Source organism: Macrobrachium rosenbergii, chromosome 52 (assembly GCF_040412425.1).
Source record: "Macrobrachium rosenbergii isolate ZJJX-2024 chromosome 52, ASM4041242v1, whole genome shotgun sequence".
Taxonomy (NCBI): Eukaryota; Metazoa; Arthropoda; class Malacostraca; order Decapoda; family Palaemonidae; genus Macrobrachium; species Macrobrachium rosenbergii.
This window is the reverse complement of record NC_089792.1, coordinates 13,531,916-13,559,912: the sequence shown is the minus strand read 5'-3', so window position 1 is coordinate 13,559,912 and position 27,997 is coordinate 13,531,916. Positions and strand designations below refer to the sequence as shown.

The 27,997-nt window shown below is 36.7% G+C and overlaps 1 protein-coding gene across 1 annotated transcript; it reads right to left on the bottom strand.

The window, feature by feature from the left end:
* On the bottom strand, window positions 1–27,983 carry LOC136833699 (carbohydrate sulfotransferase 11-like). The gene is made up of 7 exons (XM_067095891.1): window positions 27,024–27,983; window positions 25,085–25,246; window positions 14,021–14,131; window positions 12,698–12,822; window positions 5,712–5,919; window positions 5,024–5,158; window positions 1–2,513 (listed from the first exon to the last, which is right to left on the bottom strand). Exons 1-7 carry the CDS (start codon window positions 27,657–27,659, stop codon window positions 2,337–2,339), a joined length of 1,554 nt encoding a protein of 517 aa, XP_066951992.1. The 5' UTR covers window positions 27,660–27,983; the 3' UTR covers window positions 1–2,336.
* Between the last annotated feature and the right edge of the window lie 14 nt (window positions 27,984–27,997).

The following is a 27,997-nucleotide window of genomic DNA, read 5'->3' as shown; positions in this document are numbered from 1 at the left end:
TATTTGATATATTTACTGATAAATAAACAAACATGAATTTCCAAAAGTACATCTTCGCTGTTCGTACATCACTTTTACGAAAATAAACTCCGATGTAGTTTGATAACAGTTATACGACAATATACTGTCACATTCATAAGAATGTCACATTATTGAGTCATAAATAATAATACATTTCTGATACAGAAAACTAAAAACACCAAGAGCACGTTACCCAGGGAAATTCCCACAATAACCACAATAAAAACATAAATTCCTATTTGATTTTAACACAGTAGACATAAACATCTATTCGGCTTGCATGCAAGTTTTCTCACAAGTTGTGCTTTCTGTTTCAGGGCAGAAGTCTGGAATTTCATTCTGGCCTTTGTAAAGTTGAGCAGATTAATTATTTCAAGGAAAATGTGCATCATGATAAATCTAATGTTTGATATCATTTCTGAGGTTCTGATAGAATACCAGTTCCTCCTCCGTGACAAGTCACTTTACCTTATTCTCATCTATATTTCCGATTTATACCTATCTTTCCACTAAGGCAAGTCTGCCAAATCTGTTTGAAAAGATGCAGTTTCTTAGAAAAATAAATATTTTTTTAAAATTAGGGGCGGCGAAAAATCAGCTGAATGTTGTCTGAAAGAATTTATGTAAATTTGATTAGATGCTGTTCCACAGATGCCCGGCAAAGTCGAGCATTGCTGAAGCTTGTTTACAGTGTACCTTCGGCCCCTTAGCTGCACCCAATTTTCAGCCTTTTACTTCACCTTCTCTTCCGTTTCCTTTCTTCCATCTTGCTATCCGGTCATTCCAACTCCTTGTCACTATATTAAGCTCTGAATGGCTGAATGTGCTCCAGTGTTCGGCTCTATAACCTAATTTTCATAAATTAAATCAAATCAAACCAAATAGATTCTATCTTGATTGCAATAATACTACAGAGTCTATCATAGTGTCAAGTATCTGATCTCGGATAAAGGATTTCTACTCATTCATTTAATTTTTTGCCTATGGTGTCATCAGCGTGATGCTACAATTATGCCTAATTCCTAAAGTAGGTTATTTAAGGCTTTTAAAAGTACGCTTCAGAATATTGCAGAATGATTAAATTATTAGTAGCACAAACCTTCTATATTTTTCCTTTATATTGTGAGAATACACTCCTACATTCACTTGTATTTGTCACGAGAATTTTTCAATTAAATTCTTTCCTCAAAGTAAGGGTGGTCACAAGGATCATCACCCTCTCATCACATCATTACCTCGCCAAAGAATATTAGAATGATGTCGACTTATTGGAAATAACATAAAAATAAATCCACTGTGGTAAAAGCAGAAAGAAAAAAAAAAAATCGATCGAAAACATGAAAATGTTGGGGGGAACACTACGAAAGCGGAATCCGTTGCATTTCAAACGGGAAAGGCGCTACTGTAGGAAAAATGAATACTGAAATATTAAAGCTAAGCATTTGTGTGCAGTTTCAAAATTATCATTCAAGTTATATTTGTATGCAATCCAAGGGCACGCAAATTCAGAAGACCATGGTCCGTTTATATTCGTTACACTGCGCTGAATCTGTGAGATTCGAGAAGTTTGTGTCTAGGTCTGCCAAGGGCAGTTTGTTTGGATGATTGCTTGAGTGGTCAAAAACATTACCTGTTACTTATTCCAACTGTAAGTATTTTCTGAAACGCTCAAATTGTAAAAATTTTCTTATATGTGGCTTTAAATCAAGTTGAACATTAATTTTTTTCCTGCGGGGTGTTTGTGCCAGCCTGTACAGTACACAGTTTTTTCCAACAGGGTGTTTGTGCCATTCTGTAAAATGCAATAGTTTTTTCCAGCAGGGTGTTTGTGCCACTCTAATACAATAGTTTTTGCCAGCAGGGTGTTTGTGCCACTCTGCAAAATACACAGTTTTTTTCCGGCAGGGTGTTTGTGCCACTCTGGAAAATATACGTAGATTTTTTTCCTGCAGGGTGTTTGTGCCACTCTGTAAAATACACAGTTTTTTTCAGCAGGGTGTTTGTGCCATTCTGTACAGTACGCATAGTTTTTTTCCAGCAGGGTGTGTGTGTGCCACTTTGTAAAATACACAGTTTTTTTTTCCATCAGGGTGTTTGTTCCATTCTGTACAGTACACAGTTTTTTCCAGCAGGGTGTTTATGCCAATCTGTAGAATGCACATAGTTTTTTCCAGCAGGGTGTTTGTGCCATTCTGTACTGTACAGATAGTTTTTATCCAGCAGGGTGTTTGTGCCACTCTGTAAAATACACATAGTTTTTATCCAGCAGGGTGCCTGTGCCACTCTGTACAGTACACACAATTCTGAGCAGGACTTCACTCCTCGTCGTCGTCTGTGTAGATGTCGTCAATCTTGTAATCGAAGAGCAAGAAGTCCAGTAGATATCGCTGGTATAGCTGTTTGATTTGCGTTCTGGACAGCTGACTATAGAATTCTGGAGCAACGTCCATCGAAGTGGCATTGTTAAGATGACGCCATTCCTGGGACTTGAGCTGTTAAAAGGAGAAAGAAAGGTTAAATAGAAAGAAGTGAATGTCCTTTCTTCACATGAACACCCTAAAGATTCATTTGAATATCGCTCAATGCCATACCATCTAGAATTCTTTACGTAAACCAGTCAACTGTTAAGAGTTTTAAAATAAAGAAAATATTGTCCACTTGCTTATCAAATTAGATTAGTATTTGAGTTTTTTGAGGATTTGCTGAATGTAGGGGCTAGAGTAGAGGTAGAGCTGAATGGTGGAAGAAAAGACTACTTTTTTATTGTGTCTATGTTAAAGGAATGAATTTCATTTACAAGAGAAAAATAGAATATAGTGAAAGAAATATTAAGTTTACACTGTTGTGTATGGTCAAGAGAAGTTATGGAACGTAGCCAAACACTTTCACACATACGCACAGAGAGAGAGAGAGAGAGAGAGAGGGATTCGGGGATCTGAATTACGTGACGTAAACTGCTAACTTAAGACAAATGCTCTTTCAAAGTTCTCATATGTAAACTGGAGGCTGAGACCAACTCTTACTAAGATTGTTACAGACAGGATGTCTCTCAGGAATTACCCAAATGAGTCAAATTTAACATTTAAACGAAAAATTTTCCTTTCGATAACGAAAATCTCCAGTCACTTCTTTCTTTAAACATTTAGGCTTCTTTTTATATTGCAAAAAGTCGATAGCAGTATTGATACACTAGAAATCCACACTCTTATGACCTAAAAACTCTTTGTTTCGCGAGAAAGATTCTTATTTACCTCATTTAGAACAGAACTACAACGATTATTCTACATTCCTTTCGTGATTGTTCATCTGTTATCTGGAGCAAATCAAACTGGTTAAAATCTATGAAATATTAAATGAAATACGTATCATTAGCTATGGTCGTTGATTTGGACTTAAACAAACCCCCACTAGGCCTTATAGATTTATTGGCTGGGAGCGACACAGGTAAAGCCTAACTTAAAATAGTGTAGTTATCCATCATATACGCAGACTCTTATTGCAATAGCTTAACTTATAAAAGAAAACGTGTTCTATAATATACTGTGATAAAAATTATAATGTCAACTCTTGTCATTACAGTATATAAGAAAAGGTTAAAACTGAAACCACAGCAGCACCAACCGTGATTATGAATAGTATAAGTACTAGTTGTACATTCCATTACTCTAATTTCATACTGTGGTGTCGTAAAGTTGATATGTTTGCAGTTTTACGGAATCATTTAACAAAACTATTGTGCGATACATTGCATTAAGGCTTATAATTTCTAATATATGATGAACTAAAATCTTACATTTATGATTTTCTGTTATTGTAATAGACAGTATGGTTTAAAGGATTTTTTCTTTATACTCTGTTATATACAACATTGACACTGAAAAATTTTGTGATGGTTGACGATTTAACTGTCTAAAACCACTATTAAAAAGTGATTATAGGCGTAAAGTTGTTTTTGGGGGTGGGGGTTAGGGGTGGGGTTCGCACTGTCTGGACACAGCGCTGGATAAAAAATAAATACTATTTACAATAATATTTGAGTAACTATTCAAGCTAGCAAAATTTTTAGTTATCAATATTTTCGGATCGTTCATTTCCCTCTGTTTACTTTCAGAAATGCCCGTTTGTAATAACTGTAAATTGTAATGGAGTAAAACATTTAATGTATACTTTTAAAAATTCTCCTTCTTTCTTTTGCACATCTTCTGACACAGTAAAGGAAACTCTGAAACCTCATAATACATTTTACATTTATATGCCATTTTATTATAGGCCTATTGGTTATTAATTCTTTCTTGTATCCTATTATTATATTCGTTACATTACTCATATTAGAACCTTGCGTGAAATTCCACGTACATATCAGTCATTTGGATAAAATAGCAATTTTTGAAAGGGTAATAAATATTTTTTTAGTACTAATACTTCTTTTCAGCCACTCTCATCTCAGTTTAAGAGGAAGATGTAAGATAACTTCGTATATTTGATAATCGATCAGTTGTGACGTTCGTTTTACAGAAATATGACTTTGCACGCTCAATCCTTCAGTTATCTTTTGGTTCCTGGAAGGTATGCTAATAAGTGTCCTGCTTATATACTAAGAGAGAGAGAGAGAGAGAGAGAGAGAGAGAGAGAGAGAGAGAGAGAGAGAGAGAGAGAGAGAGAGAGAGTTATGAAACGTAACGAACTTCAAGCAAGTTTGAATTTGCGCCAGTCAACTGCCGCATCGGAAGAAGCTGACAATAATTGCAAGCGATTTGTTAGAAGTATGAAGTTGAATTAATTTGAATTAAAAGAAACTTGTGACGTGAAGCTCGTCGTAAAATGAAAGTGTTAAGTAACAGTTTAACTGCAACAGTTTTGATGGTATACAGTGTGGAATTGGGGCAGGTTCAATCGGTGCTGGTTGCTATTTTAGAAGAACGCTTTCCTAGGTCTAGTCATATAGCCTTTCAATGGTATGATCTCCCACAGACGTTGATATTGCCAGATTAATAGACCTCACCTCCTTAAGCTCCTCTAGATTTGATATTGTGATAAGGAACTTCTCGTCTTCTGTCATTGTTTCAAGCTTGATGATGACGTTGTAGTCCACACCACAGACGTTGCACTGGGCCCAGTATGGCGTCCAGCAATGGACCTGGAAGAAGAAGAAATACTGGGAGTAGTGAGTTGCTTCACCAGGAACCATGTAGATGGTGATGTGTTTTAAGTCTACGTACAGACATAAAAGTCGGAGGTTCTCTTCGGTGGACAGAATCCAACAGGTGACGAATCACTTATCAATTATAATGACCTTTCGGTATTATTTCCGAGGTCGAGCGACTCTGATATTCAACGACGTTCGTAGCTTAACGTTTGTAAATACACACATATTATATTATATATGCATATATATATATATATATATATATATATATATATATATATATATATATATATATATATCACTTATAATTCCCCTTTGGTGATAATTCCCCGTCGGGGATATTCCCGAATTAGCGTGAATTGGGTATTAAACATATGTAGCTCAATGACTGTATATAAATCACGGTGACGTGATAACAAATTCATTTATTTATATATATTTGATTCCATTAGCTCTCTAGGAACAAAGACCATTCTCAGTTTGTATATATATGTAGGCCTATTTATATACATATTGTGTGTGTGTGTGTGGACTGGACACTTACGTTCTTCTTCCAATCCTGCGCTGTGACGAAAGTCTTCGTCGAGTCCAAGATGTATTGGACGAACTCCGAGAACGTCGGAAACTGTGAGGATTCCGGGCTGTCGACGGGTCTGTATTTGGCTATGATTTGGAGCTGAAGGTCCCGAAAGTGGAATTCTGTGGGACGGGGCTCGAGTTTAATCATCTTGTCCCTGTAGGCTGAGAGGATCCTGGAAAGAGATGAACTATTCAGACACGGAATTGTTTTTATTGTAATTTTGATAAAAATTTTTTGGAAGGCCCAAAAATTTGCCGAATTAGTACGAAGAAATTTGAAGTACTTCATAATTGGAACTGTCTTTTGCTTTTAAATGAATATTCCGAATAATTAATCATAAGGCTGTCTTAAACTACTGTATATTGGAATGATAATTATCAGTCAAAAATTACCAAGCGGATTGAGCAATCACATACACATATATACATACATACATAATTATATATGTATACACATATATATATATATATATATATATACAATATATATATATATATATATATATATATATATATATATATATATATATATATATATATATTCCATGTAATTTGACTGCGCTATGGGTGCAATTGCAGGTCCAACACCGAAAGGTGAAAAAGTGTAAAATCAAAGGAATAGTACCAGAACAATGAAGTTCTTACAGAGCATTTCCCTATTGATGCATTAATACTTTTTAAGTTCTCCATGACTCTTCTTACACAATTTGACACATTTTGGGGCCGATTTTATCAATTTTCGGCAGAGCCTGGGATTTATATGGTTCCGGAATGTTTGAAATCAATGGGAGAAAAATCGACCGGGAAATAATTGAATAATTGACAACTGAGCCCTATCCTCCCACGAAATAAGGGAAATTTAGGGACAAGGTAGGGGGCGGGAAATCAAGGCGGGAAAATTATATCACTGCCCGAGCAGTGTATGGATGAGCTTAGACTACTAGGATTTGCTTGTTTAACCTTCGTCTATATTCGTGTATCAAAATGCTTCGTAAATTCATAGGGAAAAAATTGCCTGGGATAAACTAAATGACAACTTATCCCTATCCGTCCACGCCATAGGGGAAATGTAGGGACAAGAAATGGGGTGAGGGGGATCAAGGCAGGAAAACGATCAGTGTCCAAGTAGAGTGAAACGGTGGCGGTAACTCGCTGAAATTTTGCCTGTATGAATCGGAGAGCCGTTGATTGGAAATGTTTCCGGTAAATCGCTGTGGCATTAAGGCCTTATATATCACGTGATGACATGGTGCGTGTTATTGAGTGCTACATGTTTGATTTAAAGGCCGGTGAAATTAGCCGACCGATTGGTGTGAAGCCTCGGTCTACATAAACATCAAGATATGCCGGGGTGGGATAGGTACCGACATACGAACTCCGTATGGGTGTAGTGCCGTCAGTGCTCTTCACATGGTGCACTGTAGCCGTTACTTAGGTTCTTTTTACTCCCCCTTCGGCCCCTAGCTGCAACCCCTTTCATTCCTATTACCGTCTCTCTAAATTCTCTTTCTTCCATCTTACTTTCAACCCTCTCCTAATGATCGATTCATAGTACAACTACGAGGTTTTCCTCTGTTACAACTTTAAAACTTTTTACTATCAACTTCCCTGCCAGCACTGAATGACCTCATACGTCAGTGTTTGGCCTTTGGCCTAAATTTCATATTCAAATTAAAATTCGGCGCATAAACACGTTGGTGGTGGAGGGGTGGGGGGGAGGTTTGGGCAGGGGTTTCTTGTAGGCTCCAGGACCCTTAACCTCGTGAAAAGGGAGGTTGAAGCAAATCCGACCATTATGGCCAGGTAGCTTAAGGAAGAAAATCCAGATTTTTATAGACCTTCAGTTCTTACGTTTACTGTTATATTTGAATAATATACAGCATATGTATATGTAGCTTGGCTTTAAGAAAGTGTCTGTGATAAATAAGCCGTGTTTAACTAAAAACCCAGAAACGGAAAAGATTTAGGTTTTCTTACGTTAATGTTCATAAAGAATGGTGTTTACATTAGTGCAAAAGAGTGGTGTTCAGTGACGAATCAGTTTGATTGTGTAGGAAGTCATGGAAGACATACCAAGTGTTCGTGCATTAATAGGTGAGTGTTCCATAAAAATTTTACTGTTCTGGTACTAACACTTTTTTGTTTACAAATTTGTTCCATGAAAATTTCATTGTTCTAGTAGTAATACTCTTTTTTTTTATAAGTTTGTTCCATAAAAATGCTATTGTTCTAGTACTAATACTCCCTTTTTGTTTATGTTTTTTTTTTTTACAAAATTGCTCCATAAGAATTTCATTGTTCTAGTACTAACGCTTTTTTTTGTTACAGATTTGTTCCATAAAAATGTCATTGTTCTAGTTCTAATACTTTTTTTTACAAACTTTTTGTATAAAAATATCATTGTTCTAATACTAATACTTTTTTTTTACAAGTTTTTCCACAGAAATGTCATTGTTCTAGTGCTAATTCTATTTTTTTTTTTTTTTACATTTTTTTCACTCCTCGGTGTTGGTCTTGCAATGGCATCCATAATGTAAAGTCAAATTATTGGGACTAAATATATATTTATATATAATATATATATATATATACAGTATATATATATATATATATATATATATATATATATATATATATATATATATATATATATATATATATATATATATACGTGGCCATCATTTGACCTAACTGAGACAACAAGGTAGGTTTCAAACCCCTTTACCCTTCCCCATCCCCCTTCCTCTTTGTAGCTTAGCCTACCTGGTAAATAAACTTCACCGGTTTATCATACCTCATTTTCATGTCTGAAGACCATAGAAATATATTATGGAAAATGTTTTTCTTTATTGTTTAGCAGGGGTGTGTTTAGGTTTAGTGGGGGTGTGTTTAGGTTTAGTAGGGGGTGTGTTTAGGTTTAGCAGGGGGATGTGTTTATGTTTAACAGGGGATGTGTTTAGGTTTATTGGGGTGCATGTTTTGGTTTAGCAGGGATGTGTTTAGGTGTAGCAGGGGGGTGTGTTTAGGTTTAGTGGGGTTGTGTGTTTATTTTAATGGGGACGTGGTTGGGTTTAACAATGGTGTGTGTTTAGGTTTAGTGGGGTGTGTGTTTAGGTTTAGTGTGGATGTGTCTAGGTTTAGTGTGGATGTGTTTAGGTTTAGCAGTGGGTGTGTTTAGGTATAATGGGGGTGTTTGTTTAGGTTCAGTGGGGATGCATTTATGTTTACCAGGGGTGTGTTTAGGTTTAGTAGGAGGTGTGTTTAGGTTTAGTAGGGAATGTGTTTAGGTATAGTAGGGGGTGTGTGTGTGTAGGTTTAGTGGGGATGTGATCAGGTTTAGCAGCAGGTGTGTTTAGGTTTAGTGGGGATGTATTTAGGTTTAGTAGGGAGTGTGTGTTTAGGTTTAGTTGGGGTGTGTGTTTAGGTTTAGTTGGGGTGTGTGTTTAGGTTAAGCAGGGGATGTGTTTAGGTTTAGCAGGGGTGTGTTTAGGATTAGTGGGGGGTGTATGTGTTTAGGTTTAGTAGGGGATGTGTTCAGGTTCAGTAGGGGGTGTGTTTAGGTTTAGCAGGGTGTATGCTTAGTTTTAGTGGGGTATGTGTTTAGGTTTAGTAGGGGCTATGTTTAGGTTCAGTGGGGGTATGTGTTTAGGTTTAGCAGCGGGGTTTTTAGGTTTATTGGAGATGTGTTTAGGTTTAGCAGGGGGTGTGTTTAGGTTTAGTGGGTGTGTGTGTTCAGGTTTAGTGGGGATGTGTTTAGGTTTATTGTGGGTGTGTGTCAGGTTTAGCAGGGGATGTGTTTAGGTTTAGCATGGGGTGTGTTTATTTTTAGTGGGATGTGTGTTTAAGTTTATTGGGAGTGTGTTTAGGTTTAGCAGGGGGCATGCATAGGTTTAGTGGCAGTGTGTTTAGGTTTAGTGGGGATGTGTTTTTGTTTAGCAGGGGCTGGGTTTAGGTTTAGGAGGGCCGTGTTTAAGTTTTATTGGATTGTTCAGGTTTAGTGGGGTTGTGTTTAGGTTTAAGAGGGGTGTGTTTAGGTTTAGTGGGGTTGTGTGTTTACTTTAACTGGGGATGTGTATAGGTTTAGCAGGAATGTGTTTAGGTTTAGTAGGGGGTGTGATTAGGTTTAGCAGTGGGTGTGTTTAGGTTTAGTGGGGGTGTGTGTAGGTTTAGTAGGGATGTGTTTAGGTTTAGAAGGGGGTGCATTTAGGCTTAGTGGAGGTGTGTGTTTAGGATTTGTGGGGATGCATTTAGGTTTAGCAGAGGTGTGTTTAGGGTTAGCAGGGTGTGTGTTTAGGGTTAGAAGGAGTGTGTATACATTCAGTAGTGGATGTGCTTAGGTTAAGGGTGGTGTGTTTAGATTTAGTGGTGTGCAACTGGGACAGTCACCATAGTAATGCCTGGATAAAGGGACAGAAAACACAGTAATGCCTGGATAAAAGGGGCAGTCAGCATGGTAAGTCTTGTAAAAAAGGGAAACACATTACAGGTAAACTTGGATAAAAGGGACAGTCACCACAGTAATACCACCTCGATGAAAGGGACAGTCACCACAGTAATACCTGGATAAATGGGATAGTCACCATAGTATTATCCAGATAAAAGGGACAGTCACCACAGTATTACCTGGATAAAAGGGATAGACAGCATAGTAATTCTTGGATAAAAGGGACAGACAGTACAGCAACATTTGGATATAGGGACAGTCACCACAGTCATACCACCACCTCGATAAAAGGGACAGTCAGCGCAGTATTGCCTGGATAAATGTGACAGTCACTACGGTATTATCTGGATAAAAGGGACAGTCACCACAATAATACCTGGATAAAAGGGACAGGCAGCACATTAATGAATGGATAAATGGGACAGTCACCACAGTAATACCTGGGGGACAGTCATCACAGCAATACCTGGATAAAAGGGACAAACAGCACAGTAATGAATGGATAAATGGGACAGTCACCACAGTAATCCCTGGGGGACAGTCACCACAGTAATACCTGGGGGACAGTCACCACAGTAATACCTGGGGGACAGTCACCACAGTAATACCTGGGGGACAGTCACCACAGCAATACCTGGACAGTCAGAACAGTAATACCTGGATAAAAGCAACAGGCAACACAGTAATACCTGGATAAATGGGACAGTAACTGCAGTAATGTATAAATAAAAGGGAGTCACCATAGCAATACCTGGATAAAAGGGACAGTCAGAACAGTAATACCTGGATAAAAGCGACAGGCAACACAGCAATACCTGGATAATTGGGACAGTAATATTTAAATAAAAGGGACAGTCAGTACAGTAATACCTGGATTAAAGGGGCAGTCACAAGAGTAATACCTGGGTAAATGGGACAGTCAGCACAGTAATACCTGGATAAAAGGAACAGTCACTATAGTAATACCTAGATAGAAGGGACAGTCAGTACTGTAATAGGTTGATAAATGGGACAGTCACTACAGTAATACCTTAATAAAAGGGATAGTCAGTACAGTAATACCTGGATAATGGGACATTCACCACAGTATTATTTGGATAAGTGGGGCAGTCAGTAGAGTAATATTTGGATAAAAGGGACAGTTAGTACAGTAATTCTTGGATAAAAGGGACAGTCAGTACAGTAATACCTGGATAAAAGAGACAGTCACTACATTAATACCTGGATGAAAGCGATAGTCAGTTCAGTAATATCTGGATAAATGGGACATTCACCACAGTAATATTTGGATAAGTGGGACAGTCAGTACAGTAATATTTGGATAAAAGGGAGAGTTAGTACAGTAATTTTTTGATAAAAGGGACAGTCAGTACAGTAATACCTGGATAAAAGGGACAGTCACTACAGTAATACCTGGATAAAATGGACAGTTACTACAGTAACACCTGGATAAAAGGGAGTTACTACCGTAATACCTGGATAAAAGGGACAGTTACTACCGTAATACCTGGATATAAGGGACAGTTACTACAGTAATACCTGGATAAAAGGGACAGTTACTACAGTAATATCTGGATAAAAGGGACAGTTACTACAGTAATACCTGGATAAAAGGGACAGTTACTACAGTAATACCTGGATAAAAGGGACAGTCAGTACAGTATTACCTGGATAAAAGGGAGTCATCACAGTAATTTACTAAGTTAAATGGGACATTCACCACAGTAATAGGCCTATTTGGATAAGTGGAACAGTCAGCACAGTAATATTTGGATAAAAGGGACAGTTAGCATAGTAATTCCTGGATAAACGGGACAGTCAGTACAGTAATATCTGGATAAAGGGGACAGTCACTACAGTTATACCTGGATAAAGGGGACAGTTACTACAGTAATACCTGGATAAAAGGGACAATCACCTCAGTAATACCTGGCTAAAATGGACAGCCACCACATTATTACCTAAATAAATGGGACATTCCCCACAGTAATATCTGGATAAGTGGGACAGTTAGCACAGTAATATTTGGATAAAAGGGATGGTTAGTACAGTAATTCCTGGATAAGTGGGATATTCAGTACAGTAATACCTGGATAAATTGGACAGTCACTGCTGTATTACCTGGATAAGTGAGATAGTCACTACAGTAATACCTGGATAACAGGGACAGATACCACAGTATTACCTGGATGTATGGGACAGTCACCGCAGTACTATTTGTATAAATGGCACAGTCAGCACAGTAATATTTGGATAAAAGGGGCAGTTTATACAGTAATTCCTGGATAAAAGGGACAGTCAGCACAAGGAGGTGCGGGAAAGTTTTTCTGAGTTCTTCAGAGTTTTCCCAGGCAGCGTTGGGTTGGTCAGCTAGTATTACTATATATATATTTATATATGTTTATATATTACGTTGTGTGTAAAATGGCGAAATAATTACCTAATTATTAATCTGTCTGTAGATAGAAAAAAAAGAGACAGGAAAAAAAAGAGACATCATCATTTACCTTGTGAAGGGATGTCGGACAATAATGACCCTGAGGCTTGACTTGAACGTTTGCAAAAATTCTTTCCTATCCGCTGGCTGTGGGTAAACAGTGTAAACCGCGTCTTGCCTGGCCCCATATTTCGGCTGCAGGGAAAGAAAAACAATGTTATTGAACTTACCCCTTGCTTTCGCATCTTTACGCATTATTACGCATATGTGGGGATGTAAATAGAAAGTGGTTTAGACAAAAACGAAGGATGTAGAAACAGGCCAACATAGCAAGTTATTACTAAATTCTCATTTAGAAACAGTACAATTTTGGAACATTCAGCAACAAGTAAAAAGTGAGTGGAGTAATGGGTCACTCATTATGCCTCATTCCCGTTTTTCTTACAGCTTTCCGCCTCGTGAAATTTTGAATGTTACCTAAAGTCATGGAAGTATAGACCCAAATAACGTTTTTATATCATTAATATATATATTTTTATGAAGACTGCTGATTTAACAGTTGTCGAGCTGACGAACTGATAACGTTTCTCCATTAGCTATATGTGGGAGTGTTTGTTCATTTCTTTAACTCCAGTATTATCTAAAATTCCTGCCCGTACGTTGGCGAAACGTCTGAATGTCCATGCTGACTTTTGGAATGGCCAAGGTGCTTGTAGTGCAGTTTTTTCAATTTCTAGCGTTGAACAAAAATCCTTAGAAACTGGTCCTGAAGATCATGTCATTGCCCTTGACTTTAGTGTTGCTTTTGACTGCGTCAGTCATAAGGCCCAAATATATATATATATATATATATATATATATATATATATATATATATATATATATATATATATATATATATATATATATATATTTGAAACTCACAGTCGTTGAGTGTATATATATATATATATATATATATATATATATATATATATATATATTTGAAACTCACAGTCGTTGTTGTATATATATATATATATATATATATATATATATATATATATATATATATATATATATATATATATATATATATATATATATATATATATATATTTGAAACAGTCGTTGAGTAAATATATATATATATATATATATATATATATATATATATATATATATATATATATATATATATATATATATATATATATTTGAAACGCAGACAGTCGTTGGCGTACTATCTTCTAGTTGTTACAGAACTCCTTACTAACATACTGCAAATTTCTGAGGTCCCAGAACGCTTTTGTGTATATTTGCAAAACCTTGTGTAACTGCTCCTTGCTTTGAGTGGAAAAAGAGTTTAATTTAGGTGTAAAATTCGCAATAAACCTTTTATCCCTAACATTACCTTGAATCGAAATTTCTCTCTCTTTGCAGGATTCATATCTTTGAGCAGTGGATTGTCTTCGTTGAAATGTGCGAGACGCAAGAAGTTGATCATCCAGGACGTAGATGCTACCTGAAAAAAAAAAGGTAAGGATAGAGAGCATTGTTTTTATTGGGCTGTTTAAGGATTAAAAGAGCAAACCCGTAGTTTAGGATGGGCTTCAGCCCACTTACGGATGAAGTAGTATCAGTCAGAATGGTATTCTTGTGTTGATGCTGTTTTTATGGTTTAAATTCTGCGTGAAATGCTATTATATTATAGCTTGAAGATACACATGTCATATATGCATTATCTCTCTCTCTCCTAAATGTTTAAATGCTTACAGAACAACCAGGATTCAGGTAAGTAATTTAATTCGAACAACCAGTGTTTTGGCAGTTCGCCATGCTCATCTTGACGGTGCAAAGGCTGCAATGCAGTCATGCATATTTTCAGCCTTTTTACCTTTATTTACGTACGGTAACCGTTCTGTAGCGGGGACGAGATTATAAAACCTGCCCCCTTTCCTGCAAACAGGGTAGCAACCTCCCTCGTATGACGAACCTCCTTTTTTATGTATAAATTTGGCAATATGCCACACAAACAGGACCGTGATCTGCTTAACACAGAGGGTGATCAACTCCTTATATTGCAAGATCCCGTAGGGGAGGAGGGGCGGGGCTTAGTGCCGTCAGTGCACCTTATGCGGTGCACTAGAGGCATTACTTAAGGTTCTTTGCAGCGTGCCTTCGGCCCCTAGCTACAACCGTTTCATTCCTTTTACTGAACCTCCTTTCATATTCTCTTTCTTACATCTACTTTCCACCCTCTCCTAACAATTGATTCATAGAAAACGAGGTTTTCCTCGTTTTACATCTTTCAAACCTTTTACCGTCAATGTCCGTTCCAGCGCTGAATGACCTCATAGGTCCCAGCGCTTGGCCTCTGGCCTAAATTCTATATTCTACATTCTCTCCCTCATCTCGCCATGTGCCCAGGTAAGCGTTGGGAATAAAATTCTTTTCCATAATAACGGGACCATCCGGTTTCGTTCCGTTCGTTACTTCAGACTGAAAAAGTGCGGAAAACAAAAAGTACATCACTGTCCTACCATCCGCTCTTTTCTCACTAACTAAAATTTAAAGGTTTCCTGAGCAAAAAAAAGCAAAAAAAAAAATTAATTCCGTAGTTGGGGAAGATATTAAGAGAGTAAAAGCGGAAACAGAGCGAGAGTAGAGAAGTACTTTATCATTACCAACCCAACCCCTATCCTTCTATCTGCTTTACTGTTATTTTATCTCACACATCTTGGTAATTATAGTGTCCTCTGGAAAAGAAGTCAATAGACTCGAGGTCTTCATGCTAGAGTGAGTTGAAAGCATTGGGAAGTTTATTGCAATCATCATTTGCTATTTTTAGCGGGGCCAAGCTGCTATAGCGCATAGCACTCTGTACTAATTGGTGGTCAAAGGTCAGTTTCTCCCTTGTTTTCATCTTCTGTGGGCTAAACTATACTATATAATTAGAGAGCTTAACTCATTTTCTACAGAAGGGTAACGGTACCTTCAAGTAATTATGTTAACAGCCATCAGACGGGATGACTTACGTTCATCGCAGGTAGCAATTAGTTTAGATTGATTTCGTTCTAAGTGTGTCACTACTTTCGTAAATTTGTTAGAAGCTACCAAACGGTTTCGGCTAAAGAGCTAAAGAGGTCTTGAGTAGATTGCCTGGGGCATTCATCCAGGGAAAGCATGCTTGAAATTACCGCCAATGCACACTTGTTTCGTAGGGCAGCCAAGCGATACATATTAGTAAAGAAAAAAAATAAAGTAACGATGTTTTAACGTTTAAGTTAGTGTAGTGATTGTAGTTACACAAGAACTTAATATTGAGAGACTTCTTTTGTAGAAATTAAGTAATAGTCTAAGGGTAACAGCCTGAACTTCTTGAACTCTGGTATTGAGAATTTTGAACATACTGTACTCTACAAATTGCCCTTTTGTGAGATGGCAACTGGCAACCTCTCTCTCTCTCTCTCTCTCTCTCTCTCTCTCTCTCTCTCTCTCTCTCTCTCTCTCTCTCCTCTCTCTCTCTCTCTGCAGTCCAGAGCTTGAGTAAGCTATTTTTTCTGGTATCAGGTTCCTGTATATAAAGACGGAATGTGGACAAACCGTTGCAGTGTCTACAATATGCAGAGCAAGTAGCGTTTATTTATGAGACTACATGATTAATCTTAAAAGGGTTTTTAATCCCAAAACAAATCCCTGAGTAAAATATCATGTAATTTTAGGATATTGTATGATAATTCAAGTTGAAAACCATGTCTGTAGTTATCAAGGGCTTCTTCGCTATCAATTTTGAAGGTCGTTGACATCTCGGGTAGTTCCTTGTTCCATCTGTTTCAGTAACATGCATGTCTTTATGTATATGCAATAAGTGTTAGAATTAAAGAAGACAATACGTGATCGTAGGACTTTTACATCTAGAAATAAGGCACTGACACCTTTAAAAAGTGGTATTATTAGCATATTTAGATGCAGCAGGAACTGTAACAGAAACTAATATGCAAAAACGCCAATTTTATCAAAAAGAGAAAGCCAATGGCTCTGACAATCCACTGCCCAACATGTTCAGACTTGAACAAGAGAGAAAGAAAGAAGAAAAGGAGTCAGCATTTATCCCAAAGGAAGATATAGCACTGCTTTTTGAAGGAAAGGCTCTTGTGAATCAAAGCTGTGTCTTGATTCTGTTGAATTATGTCTTCACTTCCAAAAGGTTGTGGAAAAAACTATATCCAGATAGATACTGTTCTTTTTTGACTCAGCTGTTTCTTTCCTTACTTTATGATTTATTACTTACAGAAATAAGAACGTTGACGAGAATTCCAAAGCTTTGTGATGGAAGGAAAGAAACCACTGCACATGCCAGTCTGGAGATGGCTGTTATCCGCAAAATAAGTATTGGGAGCTTTGACCTTTGCCTTACGTGACCTCCTGGTTAGAGAAGGAGCTCATTTCTTTACATTTGACAGGTCACTGTTTAAAATTGCCCACATCAGTAAAAGACCAGTAGTAAAAGAGCGCAGCTGCTTTCCACCAGGAAGACGATAATCGCATGGAAAACCTGACGGCAGGTTCATTGATCAGTTAATTACTTGGTCTCACTCTAAACAAGAAGTCAAATAGAAACGTGACAGCAGGATTCTAGGCAGAGGACATCAGTTTTTAAAGCTCCAGTACTTTAGCTGATGAGAAGCATTTATGAAGCATTTATGGCGGTGAAATAAAACTAGCAGTTTTTAAGAGAAAAAATTTTTGAGCAATTTTTGCAAGACAGACAGTCCATAAGCTTTTAACCTTCCGAATGGTAATAGAAGACACTGTACTTGGTTATCAAACAGTATTCAAGAATTATCCAGGAATTTAGGGGAAAATGCTGGTACTCGCTGTCTTTGAGGAATGGGAATTTAATTAATTGTGAAGTCAAGATTGCTTTTAAACAACCAAGAGGCTGATGCAAAACGCAATCTCATGGTCGAATTATTGTCAAACACACACATGAAAGGAAGCGGAAGAGGTATACTGAAGTGTATCATAAATCAAGAAGTAGGAGGTCAGTATTCAAGAGAGACGAATCTTGGTAAAAATTATTAGAAATGAGGAATGGATCAAATGTACTGTAGTATCTTTATTATCAGCGAGTGTATATATGGTTACATAAAAAAAAGGGTAAAAAATGCGCCGGTTTCGTCGGCGCAATCGAGTTTTCTGTGCAGCCGCTACTGAGCATAATCAAGGCCACCGAAACTAGATCTATCTTTCGGTGGTCTCGGTATAATGCTGTATGAGCCGCCACCCATGAAACTTTAACCACGGCCCGGTGGTGGCCTGTCCTATATCGTTGCCAGAGGCACGATTATGGCTAACTTTAACTTTAAATAAAATAAAACCTACTGAGACTAGAGGGCTGATGGTTGGAAGGTGGATGATCAACGTACCAATTTGCAGCCATCTAGCCTCACTAGTTCTTTAGATCTGAGGGCGAACAGAAAAAGTGTGGACGGACGGACAAATTCGGCACAATGGTTTTTTTTCTTTTTTTTTGTTTTGTTTTTTGTTTTTAGAAAGCTAACTAGAAATGAGTTTTCAGAGATGCATTGTTACCTTTAAGCAAAAGGTTTGGATTTAAGAACATTTTGCCCTACTAACACCAAACGCCAAAAATTGGTAATTCGGAAGAATACGTGACTCGCTAAATTGAATCACTGTGCTACCTATGAAAGGCGCTCACACACTTTCCAGGTGATTTTCGTGTCTGGCCTAAGGCAGCCGTCCAGTGTATGAAGAAGCTCGCTAATGTAGAGCCTAATTGCGAGTTACGTCAAAATTACATTCCAAAAATCACTGTTATATTTTTAGGAGCGTTTATGGTTTATTTTTACAGTTTGACTTCGCTGAAGTCAAACTGTAAAAACAAAGAAATAAATCAAGGGCGGGTTTTCTCTTGTATGAGCCAAGAAATCGTGGACTAATTCCTTTTCCTATTTTTTTGTTACTTATTTTTCCAACATGTCTGGAAATTACGTCTCGTAAGTAACGGGATGTTTTTTTTTTTTGCACAAGCGCCTCTTGTTGCATTTTTACTTTGCCTCCTTTGAAAATTCTTCTGATAAACCAGAGGTTATTTACCGTGTTTCTTTTTGAGTCCTTTTTTTCCTTTGTAGAACCTCGTGTTTCTTTTTGCAGTCCTACCTTTTTTTTCGATGCAGAGTATAGGGTTAGTTAGCTTGACTTCTGGCATTTAGTTACAGCAAAGTTATTGATTATCGATTCTTTATATATTATCATGAGTGAAAAAAAAACTTACTGAAAATGCAGATCACTTCTGCTTTTGACATAATCTGAGTTTTCTGAAGGGGAAATAATGACTTTCTCAAGAGCTCTGATTGACGATTAATATTTGACAGTATCCGGGCGAAATGTTGCATAGAACTCTCCCCATTAAGATAGGAAATTTATCTCGTTCTAAATGGGGCTTGAGCAGAACGCTGAACTGGAATTATAGTTATAATTATCATTAATATTTGCGTGCACATACATAAAATAAGTTAAACTGAAGCGAATTAAAACGCCAATGCGTGCAAAAATAGAAACTGCAGACTAACAAGGTAAAAAGTAATATGAAAAGTGCAGACCAATTTCCCTCTGCTTTTGATTTCATCTCACAATTCTCGAATTATGAAGAACTTTACTACGAAAAAAATACACTATGACGCCTTTTTCGAAGATAAAGGTCGCCGGAGACAGTAGGTTTGATGATGGAGATGTAATTTATACCTTAGACAAGTGTGCGCTTACCTAGTATGTTACTTTAATCAGCTAAAGATCAGTAGGCACACGATTTATGCGTAGAAAGACTGCTTATCACACACGCGCACACACACAATTGGGCAGTAGAGGGCTTATTGGATATTTGATTTTCTAAGAAGACAAAACCTTACTTAATAGAATTTTTTTTCTGTTATGCAATATGTCATCCGCAATGCAAAAACGGGGCAAATTAAGTTTTTTTTTTAATATCTGTTAATGACTCCATGTGTGTGTGTTCGTGTATCGATTTAGGGTAAAATACGGTTGGGGTTAAATATTGATAGTTGTCACAAATTGCCTTCCATGCTTTTCAGACATACATACATTCTACAATTTGTCTTAGATTCTTGGTAAAAATCATAATTAATTTATAGACTGTAAAACAGACTCCATATTTTAGATCAGAAATAGTCTTGATCTCTTATTTTACACAAACGTGAACTCTGGAACGAAGTTTCTGTATTTAGAAAATCTCATCAACTTTACAGTTACAGGTATTGAGATGACCTCTTAATACTTCAGGCCGTTACATTTCCTAGCGTTTTTGGAATGCGATTGCATCAGCCCACCTATCTATACATTATATCACGCATGTGATGAAAACTGCAGACTCAGAATAACTTATAAGTAATGGGTAACGTTTTATATAGTCATGAAAGGAGACGTTATAAAGGCGTTGTTTATAAGTTGATATATAAGCAATAATTGTGTACTACTTTTTGACTAAAGAGATCAAAAGAAGAGGGAAAATATCTCTGTATTTAAAACCTTCCCAGACCTGGAAATACGCTGGAGATAATCTCGCACGCACAGCCTAATGGTGGGTCCACATTACAGTAAAACATATAAAACACGGTGGCCACTTGTTTCTTACATAATCACAAACAAATAGAAAAAGTTAACGACCGACCGCAAGTGGAGAATGAACCTGTGGTCAGTACTAGAATAATCGTATGAAGAGAGTTGCCAGTAAGTTATTAACTTCTATTCAACCTATTTGTGATAATATTATGTATGCGATGAGTATACCGAACGGTGTTATGCCATGCAGTGTAAGACGGAACCTTATACACCTGATGTAGCTCCCGCACTCAATGGCCTCCTATAAGAAAGAGTTGGTCGGTTGCCCAAGGGACCGTAACTAGTTTAACTCTCGAGGGACCTGTTTGAGACGTTTGAGTTGCTGTGTATGGCGAAGTTGCCGAATTTAATTCGTGGTGTGGAAGAAATCAGACAACGGGACTTTCATGAGTTTTGGTAGATCTTATGAATTCTCAATTCTTTCAACAGTTAAATCTGTCATTAGTGCAGTTTCGTTGTGCAGTTAAATCCCCGTCATTAGTGCAATGCCGTTATAAACTTTAGCAAAGAAGGTTAGAATTGTTAAGCTGAGAAAGTGAATAAGCAACAAGACTTCTTGTGAACATTAATAGGTTAGAGAACTTGCTCATACAACATTGCAACCTCTTCCTGGGCGCAGTTACATAAACATAGTATCAAATGACACCCTTTTCTTTCGAATACGTTTTCCCATCACTGTAGTAGCGGTTTTGTTTTTAGAAAAGATATAAATAAAGCAAACGGCTATTACAAAGCTGCTCTCTAGCTGATACAATCAAAATCATCCGCTTGCAAGGCGGCACGTGAAACCTGCAGCCTGTGGCCGGTTTTGGGGAAGAATAAAAAAACAAACTTTCTGGGCGCGGGTTTGGTGCGCGAACGATAAACGTGTTTTTGTCATTGTGTTTCGCTCTGTACCCGTTTAACTCGTTCTTATGTATAGGTTGTGGAGACAAGATCCACCATAGATTCCTGAAGTTACCTGAACCCTACCAGTTTACCGTTATAACCTCCCTGTCGTGTTTACTTTTCTATGGAGGTTAGTAGGTACCTTAGGAGTTGCCAGTTTCTTTTTTTCTTTTTCTGGCGTTAGTAATTATTCACTTGTTGGAGTATTTTGCGGTCGGCATGCGCCTGACGTTGTTGCCGGATGCACGGAACTTTATGTTGTGATAATGTTCGTCTGAAAATTGTCTTCTTTATACGTAAATTCAGTAATTTGTCACAGATAATATTAAAATTCACGTGAATAAAAATTATTAGCCCACAGTTCTTTACTCGTATCTTGGTTACATCCAAGATGAAATAACTTGACAGATATTATCTCCTTTGTTAATGTTATAAATCTTTGTTAATATACGATTACGTAATAGCTACTGAACTGTTAAAGCTTAAGAGATCCCAGTTTTTCAAAGCGACTGCTGGTAAATATCAAGGAAAAAGTCTTTCCTCTATTTAAAAACAAAGGAAATATTCAGGTATTCATTATATTGACTGATGATATATAGAGTTATTCTAATTTTCCCGTTCAGTGTTGATTAATATCAGTTTTCAAATGAAGCGTTTAGTTTCAGTGGATCTTGTAACAATTACATGAATAAGAAATGGGAATGCTGATTTTTATTTTTCACTATATTAAGTCTGATTCCTATAGTTCTAGTAGGCACAGCGTTATGATATCAAGGGTCTGATGGAAAATGTAAATGTCTTTTTTGCAGTCCATCTTCAGCCCAGAGGTTGATGCAGGCACACACACACACACACACACACACACACACACACACACACACACACACACACACACACACACATACATATATATATATATATATATATATATATATATATATATATATATATATATATATATATATATATATAGAGAGAGAGAGAGAGAGAGAGAGAGAGAGAGAGAGAGAGAAAGAGAGAGCAGACCATAAATACCCTCAAGTCAAATTTCACGCAAGTAAGAAAGTAGGGAAAAAGCCCCCTCCCTAAAAAAAAAAAAAAGAGAAAAAAACAGACCTGAGTGAGGCGGAAGGTCAAACCGCATACCGGAATTAATACGAGGTGAAGCAATGGACGTTCCTTGTGACTGGTTTATCACCTAATACTGTGCTACAGTTGCCGCGATAGTGTTTTATTTACTACCTTATAATATCCTAGCTTTATTTTATATTCTCTTCTTAATTAGTTAATATGTATTCAGAAAAACTGGCATTTATGCTATGAGTGTTGGCCATTTTATATACCCAACGACACAAGTAATACTATACTTATATGTAATGCATTATACGAAATTCAACGGTACCTTTATATTGGTGATCACACTTTCGAAAATTATTGTATTTCTTGGTTGATTATAACCTAACCTATGCTAGAGTAAATATCTCACAGTATTAACCGGAGCAGCATGTTAGTTATCTCCATTACTCTTACGTCTATTTATGGAAATTTTGTATTATTATGAAATAATTTCGAACTGTGGATATGTCAGTGCGTTCACGAATACATTAAGTAGTATAAAGGTACTGTGCCTTGACACTGATAGCAAAATACTTCTGAATAAAATTCACCGCAAATTATATATATAATGTATATATATTGTATATATCAGTACGAGTATGTATATATATATATGTTTATATATATACATATGTGTGTGTATGTGAGTGCATATATATACTTTTATATTTATATATATGTGTGTGATATATATGCATATAAATATATATATATATATATTTATATATATATATATATATATATATATATATATATATATATATATATATATATATATATATATAATTGTGAGCTGCTCGTTCAATTCAGTTGCAGTTATGAACGCACTCTGCTCACGGGTTCTATTTTATTTTTGTTGATGTTTCTTTTTTTCCCCTTTTTATTCATGTGTCTTTTTTTTTCTTTGGAATGCAGTCCTACTAAGCGACATCTGCGGTTGCTCAATAATCAGTGAAGAAAGAAATGAGGTTAATGCCGCAGACGGCCGTTTAAGGGAAACTGAATTGCTGCTGGAATTTCTGTTAGTAAGGAAACAACGATAAAAACTAGGTCTATTTACAGGTACCTTCATGGGGTGAATATGTGTTATGCCTTGTAATCCGTTCTCTCTCTCTCTCTCTCTCTCTCTCTCTCTCTCTCTCTCTCTCTCTATCTCATATATATATATATATATATATATATATATATATATGTATATATTTATATGTATATTATATATGTATATATAGATATGTACATATTTAAGTACACATATGTATATATATATATTTATATAATGTGAAATATATATATATATATATGTATATATATATATATATATATATATATATATATATATATATATATATATATATATATAGATATATATTTATATATATATATATATACATACATATATATATACTGTATATATACCGTATATCTCAGTGAGCAAGACACAATTTTTCTGAGATGTTTATGTTTTAATTCAATGACGACCGCACTTCATCAGAATACAGTTCCAATAAAGAATTTCCCTTGGAGGAAAGTGGTAACAAATCTGAATGGGAAATTCGTAAGTGGTGATTCTAGAGTATTACCAAGTTTTCCTCTGACATTTGTTGCTGGATTTACCGGGAAAGTGTTTGTAGGTAAATGTAAAATAAATCTAATCCTTCGGTCCAGCCTTAGGAGAGCTGTTAATCAGCTCAGTGGTCTGGTTAAACTAAGAAATACTTAACTTTTTAAATGCTCTTGATATGTCAGAGAAAGCTTGCAAACAAAATGCATGTAAGCTTGGCTTTGTATTTTTGGTAGTGAGCAAACTTACATAAACACATTTACTCACGTATATATACATATATATATATATATGTGTATAGCCTATACATATATACATATATGTATGTGTATACACACTTATATATACATATTTGTGTGTGTGTGCGTGTGTGTACCCAATCAAATGAACGCAATGAAAAGTTTGTAGTATTACTGCCTGCTCGTGGTAAACCATAAAGAAATGGACATTTTTTCAGAAATTTTAAGCACTGATGTGCGGACTATATTGACTCGCTCTGTGCAGTTAGAATATCCACAAGAGTTACTTCACTTTCTTGGTTTTATATTGACTGCTCTCTGGCAAGATTCGGCAAAAGCCTAAGGACTGCTTGTCTTCAAGTCCAGCAGTCATTGCCATGCAACGCGCAACCGCAGGGTCAGTTTCAAATTAACTTGCTGACAAGACATCTTTCAGCTCTGGAGATATGCTCTATAACCTAAACCGGTTGCGATTGCTTAAGGCGGTTTTCATGAGGTTTGTCAAGTTGAAATGCGAGAGAATTTGTGAGGTTTTTAGATGTAGCAGTGAAAATGAATGGGCGAAATGCTGTGATATGTGAACTGGGTCATACATTCCGTTATTATCCGATTTCTCTGAATTCTCTTTTCATGTATAATAATCTTTTGAAGAAGGTGAGGTCATACAATAGGTATTCTGCTTTTGAGAGTTTAGAAAATTTGTCATTCTTGTAGATAATAAATGTTAATCTCGGTTTGTCAGTTTACCTATGTAACATACATACAGATAAACGCCATGTATATTTGTATGTGTACGTAACTGTAATAACGCAGTGTTAATCTCGCTCCATCTGTCTTTTTAACATATAAGTAAATAAATACTCTATATATGCTTGCATGTATATGTTATCGTAATAACCACAGTGCCTTATTTTCTTTTCAATTTCTTCACACTTTTTAGATGCGCTCGTCGCTACAAAGCCAAAGATCTTGGGACACCTCAGAAATAAATACGGTCCCAGCGACTCACCTTGTACAAAGGGCACCAGACGATATTAGGCGTGTGTTGACGATCCCATATGAGGTGGAGATTTTGTGGAACGATCAGTTTTGTCCTCGCGTTGCACACCTTGGCAACTTTCTTCGTTCTTGCCACCATCTCTTTCAAGCGGTTTTTGAGGAATTTGCTCTCCTGAAATTAAATAAAAATGAATGAACGACCCATAGAGGTAAATACGCGTACAATCAGTTATAAAGTGAAAAGTAACTGGAGTACATAATTACAAAGAATGCGGTGACTTTGTTGATGTAGAAACCATTATAGTAATGACGAGATACAATCATGACCAACATTATCCTTGATAATTAGCATACCATTGATAATTAGCAATGATGACAACGATGGTTGTGACATATTGTTATCAGTAATAACAATTTCATGAAAACACGTTATGAAATGCTAATTGTAATTGCAAGTGATTAACATTTAAATTGAGAATTGAAATGGTAGTGATGATAGCAGTGACACTGGTGTCAATAGAAATAACAACAATAGAAACACTTCATGAAGATTTGCCAAGATTACATATATGACGCAAGAGAGAGAGAGAGAGAGAGAGAGAGAGAGAGAGAGAGAGAGAGAGAGAGAGAGAGAGACTGACTGAGAGACTAGAGTGCGATGACTGAGGCATCTTTACAGGAAGGCAACCTCGAAAGGCTCAGGGTTCAGTCACCCTATCCGCTTGCTCTTGCAGTCATGACTGAATGTGCTTTAGGAATCACTATTATTGTAACGTATCTGAAAGATGCCTTAGAAGTATGACAGCATAATAACCTGTCTTGTTTTTAAGGTCCGATTCGTTCGTAAAAAAAAAAATACTATAAAAATATAAAAAAAAAATCAACCGAAGTCTGTACCGCTGTGTTGGCCAGAGTTCGCCACGGTTGGGTGGATCCAAATAAAGAAAGAGAAAATTGCTCACGACACCTGGAACCTAGGTAATAAGTACTGTAAGTTGCTGAATACTTTCTTTCATATTTTCATTTATAATCAACAAAAAAAAGTGCCGTTGTATTTCGGAAATACCCGTTTGTGAGAATCATCATCAGAGAGAGAGAGAGAGAGAGAGAGAGAGAGAAATTCTCTAGTGATTTACTTGAAAGTCTATACGCCATTATGAGTGATTCCTGAGCATTTCACTCGTAAAATGCAAGAAAAGGCAAAAAAAAAAAAAGTCCATAAAATGCAAAGTTTTCCCAGTGGTGTCAGTTGAGTGAAATACGTCCTCGTCGCTTCATTTCTCTTATTATACCAATTTCATGACATGCAAAATGAATACGCGCTTATTTTCTCATGATGATTGAGATAAAGCAGATGATATTTTTTCATACCAATGTGTAATTCACCTACACGTCTTGACGCATGCTTCCACCAATGTGTATACTGCTGGCAATACTGTACTTTGCATGATTTTGAGTTGATGAATACTTATATGTTATTTGTATTATGATTTAAGAATATTTTCGATTTTTTTTTTTTTCTTCAATACAGAATCACGTTCATTTATTACAGTTCCGTATTTTTTTATCAGTTTTCAAAATCTATAACGATTACACGCAAATCCTTCAGTCCATCTTGTTCAGTAAAGAAATCATCAATATAATTCTTGTATGTTGTGCGTTACTGTATCTGTCATCAGCATTATTTCTCCCATTAAACTACCAGTATTTAGATTCTTACTTAACCTTACTTTCCGAATCCTTACAGAGGATCCTCGTTTTCTTATTACTAATTCATATCCTTATGAAACTTTGTCAAGCAATTATTGTTACATTTCCCAATCTTTGTTAGGTGTTCCTAATTTCGTACTAATCATTCCCATCCTTTGGGGATTTAATTTCATACTACTTGGCCTTACCTTTGTGAATCTTTACGAGGGGAGTCCTATTTTCGTGTTACCCATTCTTACCTTTTTACTGTACCCATCCAGGTCAATATTCTTGAGAAACCTTCCACTGGAAGGCCAAAGGACCGGAAACTTGATCGGTTTCATCGGTATGGTGTCATTCTTGCGGTAAACCTTATTATTTACAATGATGATATGGTTGGAATCTTCTTTCTCTTCCCCTGTTGGGAATTGTGATGTTGTGCTGTTTGGGTAGGTGTCTTTTTTCTGCTCTTCTGTGTTTGTATTGGCATATCCATCAGTGACATCTTCTATATTGGCTTCTTTGAAAGAAATATCTATATTCTCCTTTGGTGTCGCACTGTCACCCTCTTGAGTTTGTTCTTCTATCTTGTCTTCTTTTAAAGAAACATTTAAATTCTCCTTTGGTTTCTTACTGTCACTCTCTTGAGCTTGTTCATGGTCAGAACCCTTTTCTTCCTGGGGTTCGCCTTGACCTCCTTGCCCTCGACGTTCCGTCAGGAATCCCTGGATGTCGTCGGCAGAAGAGGCCGTCAGATCTGTCAAGACCTCACTGGAACCGTTGAACTGCGGACGGAACTGTTCACCTCGTGGAGAAGACGAGTACCTGTAGTACACGAAGGTCGTGGCCAAAGTGCAGAGGGCGAAGAGCCGCGTCTTCTTCGAACTCAGCAACATTATTTATTGCAAAAGCTGCCCCACATTACTCACAATAACGTCTCGTGGTTAGATGAAGTTTTAAAAATTACCACTCGATCTAAATCAACTTATATTTACAGGAATACGCGTGTTGCACTCTGTAACAAGATAATGGGTCGAATAAACGAATTATTTGTCCATTTATAACCCTCAGTTCTTGGTTTTTGATAATTTAATTCCGCAGTTACTGTCAGGGCGTGTTACAGTCTTCTCGCGCCTCTTCCCTCCCTCCCCAACGTAACCAGAACTCATACTGAGAGTGGATGGACTTCTGGACTCCTCTATCTCCACCCATGCAGGCTTTCTCCGCTCATTCT

Excerpts from the sequence above, each read along its gene's own strand:
- LOC136833699 (XM_067095891.1), bottom strand. The coding sequence starts at position 27,659 with ATGTTGCTGAGTTCGAAGAAGACGCGGCTCTTCGCCCTCTGCACTTTG. Across the intron at positions 14,132-25,084 it reads TCTGGTGCCCTTTGTACAAG|GTAGCATCTACGTCCTGGAT; the intron begins GTGAGTCGCTGG and ends TTTTTTTTTCAG. Across the intron at positions 5,159-5,711 it reads CGCAGGATTGGAAGAAGAAC|GTCCATTGCTGGACGCCATA; the intron begins GTAAGTGTCCAG and ends TTCTTCTTCCAG.